This window comes from Rousettus aegyptiacus, unplaced genomic scaffold, assembly GCF_014176215.1.
Source record: "Rousettus aegyptiacus isolate mRouAeg1 unplaced genomic scaffold, mRouAeg1.p scaffold_m13_p_9, whole genome shotgun sequence".
In the NCBI taxonomy this organism is placed as follows: Eukaryota; Metazoa; Chordata; class Mammalia; order Chiroptera; family Pteropodidae; genus Rousettus; species Rousettus aegyptiacus.
The window spans coordinates 98,276,467-98,293,240 of record NW_023416312.1 but is presented as its reverse complement, the minus strand read 5'-3'; the positions used below and the strand labels follow the sequence as shown (position 1 = coordinate 98,293,240).

At 52.9% G+C, this 16,774-nt stretch overlaps 2 protein-coding genes and 1 pseudogene across 12 annotated transcripts in view; 2 read left to right on the top strand and 1 right to left on the bottom strand.

The window, feature by feature from the left end:
• Window positions 1-16,774, top strand: part of CD99L2 (CD99 molecule like 2) — a 112,072-nt gene that overhangs the window by 86,644 nt on the left and 8,654 nt on the right. For 4 of the 8 annotated variants that reach the window (XM_036226395.1, XM_036226394.1, XM_016123668.2 and 1 more), the window contains 3 exons: window positions 1,279-1,296; window positions 2,740-2,805; window positions 4,477-7,431. The exons of 1 other annotated variant lie outside the window; for it this stretch is intronic. In XM_036226395.1, the coding sequence (XP_036082288.1) occupies window positions 1,279-1,296; window positions 2,740-2,805; window positions 4,477-4,541 (149 nt within the window). In that variant the 3' untranslated portion in view covers window positions 4,542-7,431. Of the gene's footprint in view, window positions 1-1,278; window positions 1,297-1,908; window positions 2,702-2,739; window positions 2,806-4,476; window positions 7,432-16,774 lie in introns of those variants that run through there. 3 more of the 8 variants (XM_016123669.2, XM_016123666.2, XM_036226393.1) reach the window with 2 other exon arrangements.
• LOC118608190 lies at window positions 4,059-4,177 on the top strand (annotated as a pseudogene).
• The window catches only part of MTMR1 (myotubularin related protein 1), a 64,184-nt gene continuing 55,879 nt past the window's right edge, over window positions 8,470-16,774 (bottom strand). For 2 of the 4 annotated variants that reach the window (XM_016123661.2, XM_016123660.2), the window contains 2 exons: window positions 15,543-15,719; window positions 10,662-10,828 (listed from right to left, as the gene is read on the bottom strand). In XM_016123661.2, the coding sequence (XP_015979147.1) occupies window positions 10,667-10,828; window positions 15,543-15,719 (339 nt within the window). In that variant the 3' untranslated portion in view covers window positions 10,662-10,666. Of the gene's footprint in view, window positions 10,829-15,542; window positions 15,720-16,774 lie in introns of all 4 variants that reach the window. The other 2 variants (XM_016123663.2, XM_016123662.2) reach the window with 2 other exon arrangements.

Sequence of the window (16,774 nt, the reverse complement as noted above, 5' to 3'; positions counted from 1 at the left end):
TGTCATCCCAGTTTGCGCAGAAGGGAACCGAGTACGGAGTGTCCCCCAGATTTGAAAAGGACCTCTCTCGCTTCGGCATCCACCCCCCGGGCTACCAGCTTTCTCTTCAGAATTTGTAAGTTGCGTCTGTCCCATCTTTGTGGTCCCTCACGTTTCAGCAGTCCTGAGTCTTCCGTCACCCCACCCACAGCAGTGGCTTCCCCCATCCTGAGACTTGTGCCTCCTGCGTAGCTCTGCTTTGGGGCTGCAGCACCACCATGCCCCTGCCTGTCCCGGGCCAGGTCTCCCAGTCTTCCATCTGGATGCTTCCATCAGACTCCTGCCTGCCCAAGAGTCCCCCGCACTTCTCCCAGCGCACAACAGCCAGAGGGACCAGTTTAAAATGCACAGGGCCAGGTCTGCCAGGACCTCCCATGCTCTCTGGGCCATGGCCAAGCCCCTGAGCTCGGCATTCAAAGCCCCTTCACGGTTCAGTTGTAACCACGTCTCTTCCCTCGCCAGCCCTGCAACCCTGGTCTCAGGAGCCTTTCTCCACAGCCCTCCCCACTTCCTGAGTGTGGCCTTCTGTGTCCAGCGTCCTGTCTGCTGTCCCCTCTCCACTGTCTCTTCTCACCCAGCTGCCATCATCCTTTGGGCCTGGATTACCATCCTAGGAAGCCTTTCCTCCCTCCCGGTCCATGGGCCCTGGCTTGGCACTTCTGCGTGTGGCCACAGTGCCCCCACTGATTGTGGTTGAGCCCGTGGTGGGGGCATTGGGTTTGGTCATTTGTTTCCATCTGAGACTGCTGCCTCTCCGCATCACTCTGTGGACTGTTAGCCCCGTGGGGAGACTGTGTGTGCTTCATGCACCTAGGCCAGGTTGGAATCGGAAAGAGTCCTGTGGATGTGGGCTGGCTAAGGCCGCTGCGAAGGCTGGGGCTGAACCTCACATCCCAGCCCTGTCTCCTGAGCCTCTGACCAGAGTGGCCTCAGCCACCACCGCGTGGAGGTCAGGAAGGCAGAGCACAAACTGCACTGTATCCAGCGCACCAGGAAGTCCCAAGGGGTGTGAGGAGATGATGGCTTGTGGCTACTAGGAGGTGACCACTGTGGTGCTTAAGTGGCTGGGTTCTAGTCGCCACCGCCACCAAAGCGGCTCAGGTTTTGGGGACCCTCTGCTTCCCCTTTCTCTGCCCTCAGTGCCAAGGGCCAGTCCGTCTCACGGAAAGCCTGTGTGCTTTGTTGTGGGGGTTGGTGGGGGCCGTGTTCTTGCTCCTAAGCTTTGTGTCTTCCCTTCAGATGCAGCAGAAGGTCAAGGTAACAATGTGCTCTGACCGTCATTTTCCTCTTCCACTTTGGCCTCGATGCCTCCCCACCCTGCTGCTCTTGCTCCTTCTCACAGCTCTCCACCCCATGCCCTCCCCTGGCACTCTTCAGCTTTGACCACAACCATCTTTAGCTTTCCCTGATACATTTGGAAGTATGCCACCTGCCACACTCCGTATTCACAGGTTGGGAATGGTTGCATTCAGGAATGCATGGGAAGGGGCGACGATCCTGTCAGGGACTCAGGTGCCCACCGGTGGTCATCCATGAAGATCAGTCAGAGCGCCGCTCACAGGCAGAAGCCAGTCCAGTGCATGTTAGGATGGCAGCCCATCACCCAGCCCCTGACCATCAGCCGGGAACAGCTACCTCCAGCTTCGTCACCTGCCCTGCCCCATACGAGGGCCAGACACACCTGACAGTGAATGATGCCCGCATATTTCCTGGGTCCATCTGGTGTCTGCCTTGAGCCCAGCAAGCAGCCGGGCAGGCAGGCACACCTTTGTAGATGAGCGCGAGTGCAGCCCGGGACAGCGGAGTGACTTACACTGGTGCCTGCTCAGTCAGTCGGTTGGTTAGAGCCATGACCCAATTTTCCCACAGGCCCAGGGCTCTGATGAGGTTTCCAGTCTCCAGCTCATCCAGGGATAAGACACGGACTCTTGATTCCCCAAGCAGTGGTGAGGTCCACTCTGTGTACTGAGTAATGGCTCTTGTGTCCAGCATGGTGCCACTCAGTGGCCGGTGCTGGCGCGCACAGGATACTTTGTAGAGTCCCCAAGTCCCTCTCAGAAATAGGTGGGGAGAAAGCCCTAATGATTAAGTAGACCAGAGCAGCTATGGGTGGGCCCCGGGCCCTGAACGCTGGGGCAGAAACAGTGCCATTCCGCTGCCCAGTTGGCCTCTCTGCGCGGGTGTCACTGGGAAGGCTGCACGCTAGCAGGAGGCTTCGCTGGCATCTCCACAGGGAGCCCCACTCAGCCATCTGCCCCTCCCTGCTTGACATCCATCAGTCACTCATGCGGTGCTTGGCTCCCTCTCTGCCTCCCTGGCCCCTGGGCCAGCATGTGGACCCATGGGTGACACCGAGCCCTGCCATGATGTGCCCTCTCTCTGCTGGGCAGAGCTGCTGTGTGGTGCACATTCTCATACAGTGGCACCTGCCCTATGGGGATGGGGTGTCAGTCTGTCAGGCCTTTGCCACTTGTCATCACGTCTGAAGACAATGATGAGAACTGGGCAGAGCAGCACACTCCCAGCCAGCCAGTCTTTGCGCAGACAAGGACGCTGAGGTGGCCTGGACTGCGGGGCCTTGAGTCCGTTAAGGGAGTCGTGTGTTTTGAACTGTACCGGAGGACTTGGTCAGGAGGCTCGATTATGGCGGGAGACCCTTTGATTCTGTCAGTCACTGACTCTGCCCTTTGCCCTTCGCAGAGGGTCTCAATGCAGACTACGTGAAAGGGGAGAACCTGGAAGCCGTTGTGTGTGAGGAGCCACAAGGTGAGGACTTCTTGGTCACTGTCCATCGCTGAAGGATTCCTAGTCACTGGGCCTGGCACTGAGCAGAACTGTGCTAGGGCAGAGGGAAGTGCAGAGGTATCTGTTTCTAGAATTTCCAGCCAGACCAAGGGGCTGCAGGAGCCCAGAGGTCCCTGTACCGTGCCCCTGATCACCCGGACACCAGGGCCAGCTGGTGCCATGTCGAGGGGTGCCGTGTCGAGGAGCTCCGCGTGATATTGGGGCTCCAGCTCTGGTCTTGAGTCATCTGTGCATGAGCCCCAGGCCGGTGCTCTCCACGCAGGTGTGTCTGGGAAGGCTACACGCTAGCAGGAGGCTTCACTGGCATCTCCGTACTGAGTCCCACTCAGCCATCTGCCCCCCTCTGCTCGGCATCCATCAGTCACTCAGTTGGAGCTTGGCTCCCAGACAAATTCCAATAGAGCTCTGGGGAATCTTTTAGCCTAGGCCCGTACATTTCAATTTCAAAATTGCCAGAGTGAACTTGATTAAAACACAGACCCCATTATTAGAGACCATTCCTCTCCCTACCTTCCTCCCTATTCTGTGGTCACCAAGCCCTTTCTGGGTGCTGGGGCCATTGGCGATGGAGGCTGTGCGAGGTCTGGCTTCTGGCCTGGAGTGGCCAGTCTCAGGGCAGATACCACCTATGGCCCAGAATGCCAGTGGGGTGGTCGGGAGAGGCTGTGTGAAGTGGAGGAGCAGCAGAGGATGGGGTAGGCGCAGATGGGGACGGAGAGCATGGAACCTGTTGTGTCTGGAACAGAGGGCAGCCGCAGGGGTGTGGGGGCACTGGTGTGTACTGGGGGGGCAGGGTCCTCTGTGCCATTGCTTAGGTCAGATATCTGGCAGTCCTGCACTGAGTAGATTAAAGCAGGAGTCCCCAACCTTTGTGGGACCACGGACTGGTGCTCCTATGAGAATCTAATGCCTGATGATCCGAGGTGGAGATGCCGGCGCTGGGGAGTGGCTGAAAATGCAGGTGAAGCTTTGCTCACTCACCCACCGCTCACCTCTTGCTGTGCGGCTCAGTTCCTAACAGGCCACTGACCGGTACTGGTGTGTGCCTGGAGTTTGAGGCACCCTGGATTAAAGAATCCTGGTTTAAAACATGAGGAAACTTGACTACAGTAGCATTCACTGTGATCATTTTTAAAACTCTTAGCCACCATTGTGCGAGCACATACTGTGGGCCAGGTACTGTATCCAGTACTTTCTTTCAAATAACCTTCCCAGTCTACGGCTGCGCCACCCTGAACATGCCCGATCTCATCTGATCTCAGAAGCTAAGCAGGGTCAGGCCTGGTTAGTACTTGGATGGGAGACCACCTAGGAAGACCGGGTGCTGTAGGCGTAAAAAATAAAATAATCCTCCCAGCAATGCCAACAGGAGCATTCCAATTCTACAGGTGAGAAAAAGGAGGCTGTTGTTTGCCAGGGTCTGTCCAGCTTCCTGCTTCTCTCCAGGGCCTATGTTTGTCCTGAACAAGACAGAGTAGGTGCCAGAGGAGAGGTTGGCCTGAGCTGTCCCAGCCCCTGCACGGGACAGAGAGCACACCAGGTCGCTGTCCCTAGCAGGGGCTGGCTTGTGTATTTGTGCCTTCTGTGCAGGGCGGAAATGGGTCCCTTCTAAAGGGCATCTTTTCTCCACAGTGAAATACTCAGCACTGCCGCCACAGTCCGCAGAGCCACTGCAGCCCCAGCCACCCCGGATCTGAGGGGCCCGTGCCGCAGCAGGTGCACAGTCGCACCACCACTGGGGACCCGGCTCCTTATTTCGTTTGGACCCACAGCCGCTGTACCGCTCCTTCGATGTCACTGGCTTTTCGTTCTAATTTCTGGATGAGCTCTGGGTGTGAGTTAGGTTTCTGTGCCCTGCACACAGGGTGGGGGTGACCGCCCTGTCACAGGTTCTCTGGAGACTTGGTGTTGAGATCCAGCCTCAGGAGCTGCTGGGTCACCAATTCCCCAAAGCCAGCCTGTCCCAGGCCTTTGTGAGCTGGGGAGGGGGACACCGAGCTGGGGGAGGGCCAGAGGATGCTTCCTTTTAGGGGACAAGTTTGACCACAGGGTAGTGTGATCCTAGAGGAGTGGCATTGACTCACTGGTAGGTTTCTGCTAATAGATAGCCTTCGGTGTGACCTCAGCTGTCAGGTGGCACCTGGCGCTTGGAAGCCCTGCAAAGAGCCAGCAGCTGAGCCCTGGCTTACACCAGGTGCACACAAACAGGACACCGGGGTGGGGTGGGGTCGAGGGCATCATTTTGGTCCTCCTTTCTGGTTACAACTTTGACACTGCTGGCCTTCCAGAGAGCTGGCCCATGTGGAGGCTTTTCATTTATTTAAGTGCAAATATGCATGCCGTGACAGTCCTCCCTGGGGAGGTCAGGAATCTTCTGCATAAGTAGGAACCTGTGGCTCAGGTCTCATTCCCATCTGATTCCATAGGGGACTGGGTGTGTTTTCCAGGCTGATGTGATTAGTCTTTAGGAATCATTTATGCATCGAAAATGCATTTTATCCTGGACAGGGGGAGAGTGTTCACTCTCCACCCTGTGTGTGTTCTTGTTTGGTAGCAAAAGCTACAGACGTCAAGAATGAGCATCACAACCAAAAGCATGCTTGTCATTGGCACATATGTGTATTTGAGGGGGCGGAGGGGAGGGTTGCTTGTTTGGTTTAGTGATGTACACCTGACTTGTAAGTTTGTAGGTACGCTGCCTGGTCTGCTGCTGCTGAGTGCTGGGGGTTCTGCTGAGCGTGAGACCTTGGGGACTAGCCTCTCACCTGGCCTGGCACTGAATGCTTTGGGCTGGAGCAGAGCTGGATTCCTGGAATGTTCTCTTTGGCCAACATGTGGTCCTGTCCCGGGAGCTCTGCTGTCAGGCTGAACTAGAGCCACCATCTACTAATAATCAGTTTGCAGTGTCAAAAAGCATTTCTGAAAGCGTAATAGGTCAGCAGAAAGGTAGGGTCCTATTTATGTGTGTTCACGTGCCCCTTTGACATGCATGGGCGGCCCCTAGCATCCCACAGGCCATGTGTTAACTCCTCGTCTGCTGAACTGGGGTGAGGCAACTCCAACTTGATGAAGGAATCTGAATTGAATAGACCCTGAAGGTTATGTAGCGCATGCCTCATGCGTTCATTTTAGCCCTCGTTTTAAAAATATACGACTCGTTGCAGGACGGGGATGACTTGTAGTGCGTGGCTTAATGCTTCCCTTTGGACCTATTCCTGGTGCACGCCTGCGGGTCCCGACACCCACCTTCCCCTGCATGGGTGCACACCACAGACAGGCCAGGAGTGTGTCTGCGGAGGGGTGGGGGGCATTGAGGACACACACACATGCTTGCGCTGCAGAGGGAGGATGTGGCCTCCCGTGCTCCAGGTGACTGAGCAGGGGAGGCATTGCTTGCAACCTGCGCCTGTTTGTAGCCCCTCCCTCTCCTCAGTGGCCAGGCTGTCAGCTTTGCCAGGCTTGTTCCTCCCAAGGATGGCAATGGTTGGTGGCCTCAGCCCGTTCCTGGGCTGGAAGTGGCTATGATGGATTTTTGCATCCATGGCCTGTTGCCCTGTACATAGGGTGACCTCAGGGCCTGGGGAGGGCCAGTGCGCTAAGGAACAGGAGTCGGAGAGGGATCATGTTAAGGTGGCTGCACATCAAGGTCTCTGAGGCATTTTAAAGGAAGAGAAATGTCAGCGCTTGTGTGTGGCAAGATACTTGTCTCCCTGCCAACGGGAAATATGGACATTTACAGAGTTGTCATGGCAACAAGCAGGATGAGGACTGATGGGACCCACGTGTACCCTGCTATGACCAGGCGTGGTGCTGGCACTAGGGTTGTTGAGCTTTTCCACTGGGAGGCTGGAAATTGGGTACCTCCGCCCCACCCCCGGTTTTCCCTCTTAGCTTTACAGTGACGCTAGTGATGGCAAAGAGCCTGCAGTCCTCCGGTTCTGATGAGGAGTCAACATACTCGGTGAAGGCACCTCCTCAGCATCACTGAGTTTGGTGACTTTTGCTCCCCACTAGCTATCAGGGTGCTTTCTGCAGAATGCCCAAAGCCTAGTGCCCAGACCTGCTCCGAGTGACTGGCCATGCCAGGAAGGTCACTCAGCAGCTGTCATTTGCAGAGCTCTTGTCCCAGGGGGACACTGATGCCTGCAGAAGCCTGGGGGGGGGGCGGTTCTCGTATTCGTGATTATCTCAAAATTGCCTTGGCCAACATAGGGCTGTCCCAGGTGATGGGGGAGAAGTGAGAGAACTAGAAGGGCCGATTGAAAATAGCCAGTCGGTACCAGGTTGACGTGGCATTGGGGAGTCGCTGTCAATGGTAACTGAGCACGTGGACGAAGGTGACATGGCACCTTTGTGGTGTGGGGCACCCTCCTGGGTGGGCCCCATAGAATGGTGGCAGGCCCACTGCCTTGGCGACTTGGGGTGAGGGTTAGTGCTAGTTCCGTGATGAAGAAGAAATGACAGTCTGAGATCAGAATCCCCTGTACTTTTTATGTGCTTGTGTTTCAGTGAATTAATTGTAAGCTGTCTCGTGTTTGCATTAAACAAAACGGAACCTAACAGATTGCACTGTGATGGTGTTAAGGCACCTCCTTTGTCAAGTGATTTTTTTTTTACTATACGGCGTTGACCTCTTCCCCCTCCTCCCCAGCCAAAGGGATTTCTCAAGGTTAGTGCTTCCAGCGGGCAGCCCCCCTTGGAGTACAGGGAGCTCAGGCCTGGAGCTGAAGAGTGGCAGTGCCTGATGCCCTCGGCTGGGAGTGCAGAGGTGCACCCCACACTTAACTCCCAAGCCCACAGGTCTGCCTTCTTCAAAGAATGGCGGTATGGAGGGTGGTGCGCACCCCACGCAGTGGTGTCAGCCACTGGAAGCTAAGCAGGGACAGGGGCCTTTTGTTCTGCCACTCGTTGCAGCTGTGTGCAGACTGGCCTGGTTGCGACAAAGTGTGCTCTTGTCATGACCTTGCAGCTTGGCTTACACACTGAAGACAGCCAGACATTTCAGCGTGAGCAAGATGCAGTGGACAAGTAGGAGGGTTTTCACTGAGGTAGGTGACATTTTGGTCCTCGTAGTAAAATAGCTCCAAGTCCTCAAACCCACCAAGTGACTCCTATGCAGAGGTCGAGCACAGCCGGCTGGAGCCTGGCACAGTGGCATTCCTAGCCTTGCTCCTAGAGTGTCACTGCCAGGAACTCCAGCTGCAGTAACTGCTCCATGGAGATGGATAGGGACCAAAGGCCCTTATCAGAAGGGTGACCCCACAGGGGCTGCTGTGGTTTCATCCAGGCCCTTAGGCCAGCATTCCTTCTGTCGGCTCCGGGTGGGGACTCTGGGGCGGCTCTGGAGTCCGCCCCATTTTAGGCTGTAGGACCAGGCGTGGCTCCTCAGACCTGCACCTGACCCACAGGTGTCTCCTCCAGACCCTTCTCGTGTCAAGGTTAAGGTCGAGGGACATTTCAGATTTTTAAATCAGAGAGCTTACACATCTCAGCCAAAACACTCAATCATTTGCAAGTGAGTAAACGAATTAAATCATGTAAAGGAACTTTACATATATTGAACGTTTACTATTATCTTCAAGGGAAAAATCTACCAAAATACTTAGGCAACAAAAAGACCACAGAGCAAACATATTATCATTTTAATTAGGTTGAAATATAGTGCATCAGATGAGGCAAATACGATACTGTACCAGTTTTTAAAAATCTGAACCATAAAGGTTTTACATTCTAGTACACTTAAATAAAACCAAAAAAAAAGAAGTGCTTAGGTAACAAAACTACTTCAAGTTCTTTTAGAAACAGTTCTGTGCTAGGAACATAGAAAAGAAAATGATTGTTGTGCTGCTTTCCAACTGATGGGACTTTTTGGGGCCCAGCATGCAGGGGAGGGTGCGGCAGCCCCGCCTCCCCAGCGCCAGGCTAGCTGGCGTTGGCAAGAAGCAGCCCACTCGCTTTCTGGTTCTGTCAAAAGCATCTTCCAGTCTACACCAAGTTTAATAGTCTTAGTGCAGCTGGGGGATTAAGGGATATTTCTGGGGAAACATGGGAACTGTCCCCATTTAAAAATTCATTGTATCAATGAATAAGCAAGTTTATCCATTAATAAATAAGGTTTCAAATATGTTGGGAGCATAAATCAAAAGCTAATATCAAACTCATTTATAAACAAATCTCTACTTGATAAAAATGTACACTTCATTTTAGGTGATCGAATTACTTTGAAGTACTTCTGATACCTTAGGGATGTCAGATTATTTATCAGAAAGTTCCAAGTTGAAAAAACATCTGTAAGTATTTGTAAAAAAACCTTTAAGAATATATTTTCAAAAATAAGGTCAATATGTAGGACTTTGCATGGGATCCAGTAATTTGAACCCAAGCAGATATTCCAATACAGTTGTACTTGGGTCTGACCCTATGAGCTTCTGAGACCCCTGGACTCGAAAGGCAAGCTTAATTCCTGCGGCGATGGGGGTCCCAGTGACTGGCAGGCATGGGTGTGCCTTGCTGTGGTGGGTACAAATGTGCAAGATTCTGCGACACGCCGCAGGGGCTCAGAGCTTAAGTGCTAGTGGGTGGACCAGCTGACTGCCAAATAGCTCTTGCTCCTACTGACGGAGTCCTCGAGCCCAAAGTCAGTGAGTGAAGGGGTAAAGCCTGGCTGCCAAAGGTTGGCTCCGAGACGGGCAAACCAAGGGTAGGGCGTGCTATGCTTCTGGCAGCTGAAGCTACAGCAAGCACACTGGGTGCTTTAAAATATTGACTGGAAGTCGCATGAACGAGCTGAAGGGGTCTCAATAAAACGGGGTTATTTCAGACAGTGACAGGTGAGAGCGGACTCATTTTGACAAAATGGCCGGCAGCAGTAAAGACACGGGAGGCTGCAAGGTCAGACTAGCAAGGAGCTGTGACAGCTCCTTGTAGGAGGCCACAGGGAGGTCAGCGCCGAGCTGCCCGAGTCCTCGGTTTCCCATCCGCAGGGCCATCTCAAAGGAAACCACTATTGCCATCAACAGCCTGGGCCACCTCAGGGTGCAAGTACCAGTTAGGTGACGACAGAACACGTGGCCATTTAATGACCATATTCAAATTACATTTCAAATGTACCACATAAAAGTTAGCAGGGGCTTTGTTTGACAATTTCTCATAGTCCAGTTAAGCAGATCCCTCCTCGGGTGACTAGGCTAAACATAAAAAAGGACATAGGAAAATAAAGGCATGTTTCTCTTTTTTAAAAATACCTTATATGTACACAATGGTAATTGGTACAGGAGCCCCCGTGCAAGAAGAGAACTCTAGAACAGAGGGCGATGGTCTGTCTCCCCTGCAAATAGTTAACTCTAAAACAGTTTTTAAGTTGTAGCAAGGAGCTGAAAAGTCACGTGGCTGGCAACGTGGTCTCTAAGTGGCGTTTGTTTTAATGGAAGATCTACCTTGGGAAGAAATGATATGAGACCATCTTGGACCTAAGCAGTGCGTTCCACTCACTGTAGTTTCTCCCAAGCTGCCCAGGCAATAGGCGGGTCACAGGGTCACCGGGACAGACAGCCACCCTGAGCAACCCGACAGGAGGGAAACGGGGTGTTCACAAAACAAAGCACAGACGACAGTGGGAGCTGTCACCTAGCCCCACACATGGTCACTGGTTTGAAGTACCATCCAGACAAGGAGGGCACTGGGCCTAATCCTAAAAGACAAGATCACAAGCTCCAGCCGGAACGGGTCATGGGACCCTTGCCTGAGTCGCCGGGGGAGAGCGGTGGAGCCACGGGATGGCCTTGATGGCTGGACTCACCAGAAATGCCACTTTTGGAGCCTGTCAGACTGAGGTGTGGACGGGCGTGACTGAGTGGGAAGGAGAAGCGCCCCGCTCTGTTGGGGATGAGGCGCGCGTGGCCACCTCCCTCTGCAGGTCTTCCACCCTCTTCTGCAGCTCCGCCCTGATGGCCAGCAGCTCCTTGAGATTCTGGTGAATCGGCATCTGGGGGCAAGCAGAACATGGTGCGTCAGCGGGCCACGCAGGAAGTTTCGACATCAGCCTTTCGGTATGGGGACACTGCTAAGTGATGAGTTCACAGTCCAGAAGCCCATGTCCCACCCTAAGTGTCCTTGGTCTTTGACCCACCTGGCACCAAGCTACAGAGACCCCTCCGCAGGAGCCTGCAGCTTCAGCTGACCACATGGGGATGCTTTTGTCACCCTGTGCTCCCCTGCCCAAGTTCCCAGAGAGCCCAGGCGGGTCAGGCAAGACGGCAGTCTGTGCTGGATCGGGCAGGACGGGACGTGCGAGTGGCTTCCAGTGACTCAGCGGTGTTTACACAGGTGCCCCCTGCACATGCACGCCTCCCTTACATGTGAATTTTTGCAACTTTATAAATACTTGTTACGGCAGCACTTTCTAGAACTTAGTTGTGTGGGTCTTCATCATTCGGAACAGGAGCTGGCCGAAGCCCCTAGAGAGGGCACTGCTAGTGGAGAACTCTTGCTCCTTCCCTCCAAGCGACAACTACTGAACACCCTCTAGTGGCTTCTTCCTGTCACCCTGAGGGCAGCAGCGTGACCTTTGCCTCAAGGCCCTGTGTGGTCTGACCCCAGCCTGCTTCTCCTAGTCCTTTCTCACCAGGTCCTGCCTCCACCCCTCCCGTATTCCAGAAATCTTGCCCGTTTTGGAAGAGGCCATGCATGTGCTGTCCCTTATGCCTGGAGCCCTGTCCCCCCACCCAACCCAACCCTCTTCAGACACATGCCTGCATCATCCCACAGGGACCGGCGTAAACGGCATGTGCTCTGGGTGAGGGGGCTTTTGGACATCATCTGTGTCCCCCAAACACTGAGCTGGCCCATCAGGGATGCTGATGGTGATCAGCCCCACTGCAGGGAAGGGCGGAGATGAGAGGGACAAACGGAGAGACAGATGAAAAATGGGGAAACAGGACAGTGGGACAGAGTCGAATGAAGACAGGGCAGCCAGGCACCCCCACTGTAACGGGGTAGCTTGGCGACCAGCACCAAAGATGTGAGAAATTCTGACTTCGGCAGGTCAGAGGAGGAGGGGAGCGGGCAGCAACGTTGGGAGCCTGATGGCAAAGCGCCTCCCCTCCAAGTTACCTTATTTGCTGCTGATCCCAAGGCCACTGCGAGGTGGGCATGCAGCACCCCTGTTGGCCTTAGGACCTACTTGGTATTTTCGTGTTTGTGGGATCAGCGGTTCCAATAAGATGACACATCACTTTGCAGTCAGACTCCCATTGCTAACGCCTGTGCACATGGCCTCAGAGAGCAGACTGCGGGGAACACTGTTTCCCCACACCCAGGGCCTGAGACAAGTGTCACACATCTCCACACAGCCTTTTGGACCTTTGTCATTTTCACTGACAAGTCAAAGTCTCAAGAAAACGGCCATCTAGGGCCCAGTCACCCAGTGGGTGCTGGCATGTATGAGAAGCCAAGGGGTCCCAAAGGACACAAGATCCCTACAGGGCCCTCCTCGCCACTCACCATCCTTTGAGGGATGCCCAGGAGCCGCTCTCCCGGCGGCAGATCTAGTCCCATTCTCTTCAGAGGGAAGAGGCCCAACAGGCTTGTGGCCCCTGCCTGTCGTCCCTGTCCCTCTTTCTCTCCACCCAGGGACACCCACTCCAGCCTTTCTGCCGATCCCTTCATCACAAACTTCACAGCCCCCTCCCTATTCCTGTCCGCATTAGTGCTACCAGGGTTAGCCTTCTAGAACATAGAGCAGGTCTTGCCCTGCAAACCCCGGCAGGGGTGTTCCAACAGCCCTGGGATCAGAACCTGCAAACTCCTAGAGATGCTGCACAAGGCCCCCTGCAGCCTGGGACTGCTGACGCCTCGCTTCCAAGGCCCAGCCTGCTCCCCAACGTGCTGCATATTCCCGGCCCCAAGGAGGTCTCCGAGATGCGCCTGTGACATGGAGGCCCGTGGACTGCCTTCCGGTTCTCCCTCTGTGTGGCACAAAGAATGCAAAACCCTGCACTGCCTGCCCGCCACCCTGAGGCAGGGATTCGTTTTACGCTCACACCACGCACAAGGGCTCAGCAAAGCTCAGGACCTTGCCCCGTATCAGACATCAAATCACCACCAGAGACGAAATCACCATCAAAGACAGAGTCACCTCCAGGGACAGGATTTGGCCCTTGCATGCGTCAAGGCATCTTATGTGACAGACTTTGGCCACACGACTAGAGTATGAGTCGCCTGAGGTGTACACTACTACAAAGAGGGAAGGGGAAAGGATTTGGGAACCTTACCTGTGAGGATGCTTTCTGGAAGCCACAGATGGTTGCTGACTGATGCCACAGCACTGTGCAGATGCCACAGGGCTAAGGGTGGATGCTCATCAGTACGGGCATAAGCACCGAACACCCGAAACGAGCTAACGGCTCACTGGCCACAAATAAAATTGAAAACCTGTATTTAAAACAGGTTTGACCACTGCCCAAAGAAGCTAACTAAATGTACACTGTTGGTTTTTATGGGGTAAAGAGCAGACTCTGTCCAGCTTCAGATGGTCTTCAATAAAGAAAACATTTTACAACTCTTAGAAGTTACCATCTTTTGCTACTCGAAACACACACTAAACCCAGGACCGATCTGGTAGTCTGTGCTCTGGCCACCTCAGGGCTAAGGTCCCGTCACATCAATGCTGACTGCCTTGGCTGCTCCGCGCTGTCGTAACACAGGAAGCAGCCAGTGGCCCCTTGCACCACGTTAGAAATTTGCCTGGTACATGGACCAGCAGCTGCGCCCTCCTGTGGCAAATGGAGGGGAGTTTCCATTCTGGGAAGGTTCCTAAGGAAGGTTCTGGGAGCACCAGCTATCGGCACCTGTGAGGCGGAGGGCAGAGAAGGCATTTCCAGGGTGTGGGGAGGTTAAGGGGCGGCCCATGGGACATGCAGTCCATCAGGGATGGGGCAGGGGGCAGGGGGCAGGGGGCAGGAGGCAGGGGGCAGAGGCCTGGTTCTAGGGCCTGCCTGGAGGGAGGGAGCAGTACTAAGCAGAGGAGGCCCTGATCACAGCGTTCTGCAAAATGGGCCTGAGGTGCGGCGGGTGGCATGGCTGTCTCAGAGGGCCTAGAGGAGGAAAGAGCTTGTGTAGCTCGAGCTTTGTGGAATCAATGGAACGAACCAGGACACAGTCAGAGAAAGAGGTGGCAAGTGATGAGCTGCTTGGGCTGTGGTGTTAGGGAGCTGGTCAGGAGAGGAAGGGCGCCCTGGCCAGCAGTTTGCACCCATCAGATGGAACCTGGAGCTGAGTGTACAGCGGGGTGTGAAGGTTAGCGAAGTGATGTTACTTCCCAAGTTCAAGTGCCAGGCCAACTATAAAGGGGAATGAACAGTTCAGTCTTCCCTCATGGTTAGTACAGCTGGGGGATTATTAGGGATTCAATTCTACCCCCCATTCATATGTTGTAGTCCTAACCCCCAGCACCACAGAATGTGACTGGATTTGGAGATGGGGCTTTTACAGAGGGCATCAAGTTGAATTGAAACCATTAGCGTGGGCCCTAATCCAACATGATTGGTGTCCTTATGAAAAGGGGAAATTTTGGCAGAGACACACACACACATGAAGGGAACACGGTGTGTAGAGACACAGGGAGAGGTGGCCATCTATATGTCAAGAAGAGGGACCGGGACCAGACTGTCCCCTCACAACCCTTAGAAGGAACCAACCCTGCTGACACCTGATCTGGGATTTCCAGCCCGCAGAACCAGGAGACAATGCATTTCTGTTGTCCAAGCCTCCCCGGTCTGTGGTACTTTGTACAGCAGACGCAGTGAAGTAAGACAAATGAAATAGGTCTGGAGAGACTGAAGACACAGAGGGAAGGACTGAGGAGGAAGAGGACCGAAAGGAAAGGCGGACTGTGTCTGTTGCCTACAGAAGCAACGATGCTAAACAAGGCCCTGGGAACACTGCTTTGGACTGCTGGAAAGCCACCTGTGCACCAACCATGCCCTGGCCACTCCTGTGGAGGAGACGGGGGCAGCACAGGACCACGTAGAGCAGGGGATTGTGGGAGGCACCTCAGGAACCTTAACTGATGGTGTCTGAGCCACAGCAAAGGCTCAACCGCTGAATACCCAGAGTGATCACGGCTCGGCTGTCTGGCCCCTGCTGCACACCCGTCTCTAATATTTTCTCAATCAGGAAATGTTACAGTGAAAAAGTGTGGCAGGAGGGAAAAACATGACCCCCTTTTCAAGGGGTGCCTGCTCCGCAACTCAGCACAGGCCCTGTTTCTGTTGCGCCACCAGAGTCTAGAAACCGGAACCGCGATGCAGTTTTCAAGTACCCTCCCACCGACTCCACGTGCGGTACCCTGCATGATGGATACTGCACCCCCCACCCCACCCCGCAGCGCCTCCGGGTCCAGTTCCTAGAGAGACTGAGTCAGATGTGGTAGTCAGTAGCACTTCATCTATGTACCATCTCCCAGATCTGGAAGCTAGAAGTCCGAGACCAAGGCGGCAGAAGACAGAGGACAGCTAGGATTTTGAACTCTTAACCCGGCGCACAGCATCTGTCAGTGTGGGGAAGGAATGAGCTGCAGACGAGGGCAGAAGGCCTTTGGTACCATATGCTAAAACCTAGCATGTGCACATTTCTGTAACACCATTTTTACTTGAAGTAAGACAGACACATTCTTTAGAAAAAAAAAAACAAAACGATACCTGGGGCCTCATTCGGGGATTCCATCGCACGTAATAGTTTACCCATAATTCCAAGTGACTCAGACTAGCAACAGGATATAACACGTGGTTTTCATAGTTCACAAAGAAGGGATTAGAAAATTCATCGAGCTGGCTATTGATATAAGACCATAGAGATATAGTCTTCGTATATATATCCTGAAAAACAAAAAAAAGGAATACACTTGAATAAATTCAACTTTGCTTCATATCCTCAAGCATTCATAGTACATAAAGAAAAGGACTTGAATAATGAATGAAGTGAGTTCAAATGGTAAAAAATTCAGGAACATTTTACTAAGCCCCACCTCCATTCCTCTGTCATGCATCACCTCACGCTCCGTATGACATGAAAAAGCATGGATTACTGTCAACGATAAACATAGTGCCCAGTTAGGTGACACTGGTGACTGTGTCTGTGTGAAGGCAGAATGAGAACTTTCTAACAACCATGGGGTGATGGGGCTCATCGATACCAAATATATTTTTAATTCTGGTTTTCAGCTTGCTTTTGTAACTCTTAATATTAAGGACTGTGAGTAGAATTTATAGATAAGATTCCTTTCACTGGGATATCATGGCAATCTTGGGAAAAACATGCCAGAATGGCAGGCCAGAGAAGCCTTATACAGAGAAGTCAATATATTGTTAAATTATTTCTCCCTACCACCCAATTTTACAGTATACTGTTTAGAAATGCAATAACCATTTGCATTACTGATCTTGAAAAAGAGAACAAATTTGGAGGTCTCACACTTCCCAATTTAAAACCTCATTTCCCAGTTTAAAAGCTACACTAATCAAGGTGGTGCTGACGTTGGATGGACAGACACGTGGATCAATGGGATAGAAAAAACACAGAAACAAACCCTTGCATTTACAGTCAACCGATTTTCAACAAGGGTGCCAAGAAAATGGGGGAAAGACAGTCTCTTCAATAAATGGTGCTGGGATAACTGGATAACCACATGCAAAAGAATGAAATTGGACCTTTACTGCACACACTATGCACATTAAATAACTTGAAAGTGGATCATAGACCTAAATTTAAGAGCTAAAAGTATAACACTCTTAGATAAAAACACAGGCTCGAATCTTCGTGACCTTGGGTTAGACAATGGTTTCTTAGCTATGACACCCAAAGCACACACAACAAAAGAAAAATAGATAAATTGGATTTTATCAAAATTAAAGATTTGTTTCAAATGACACCA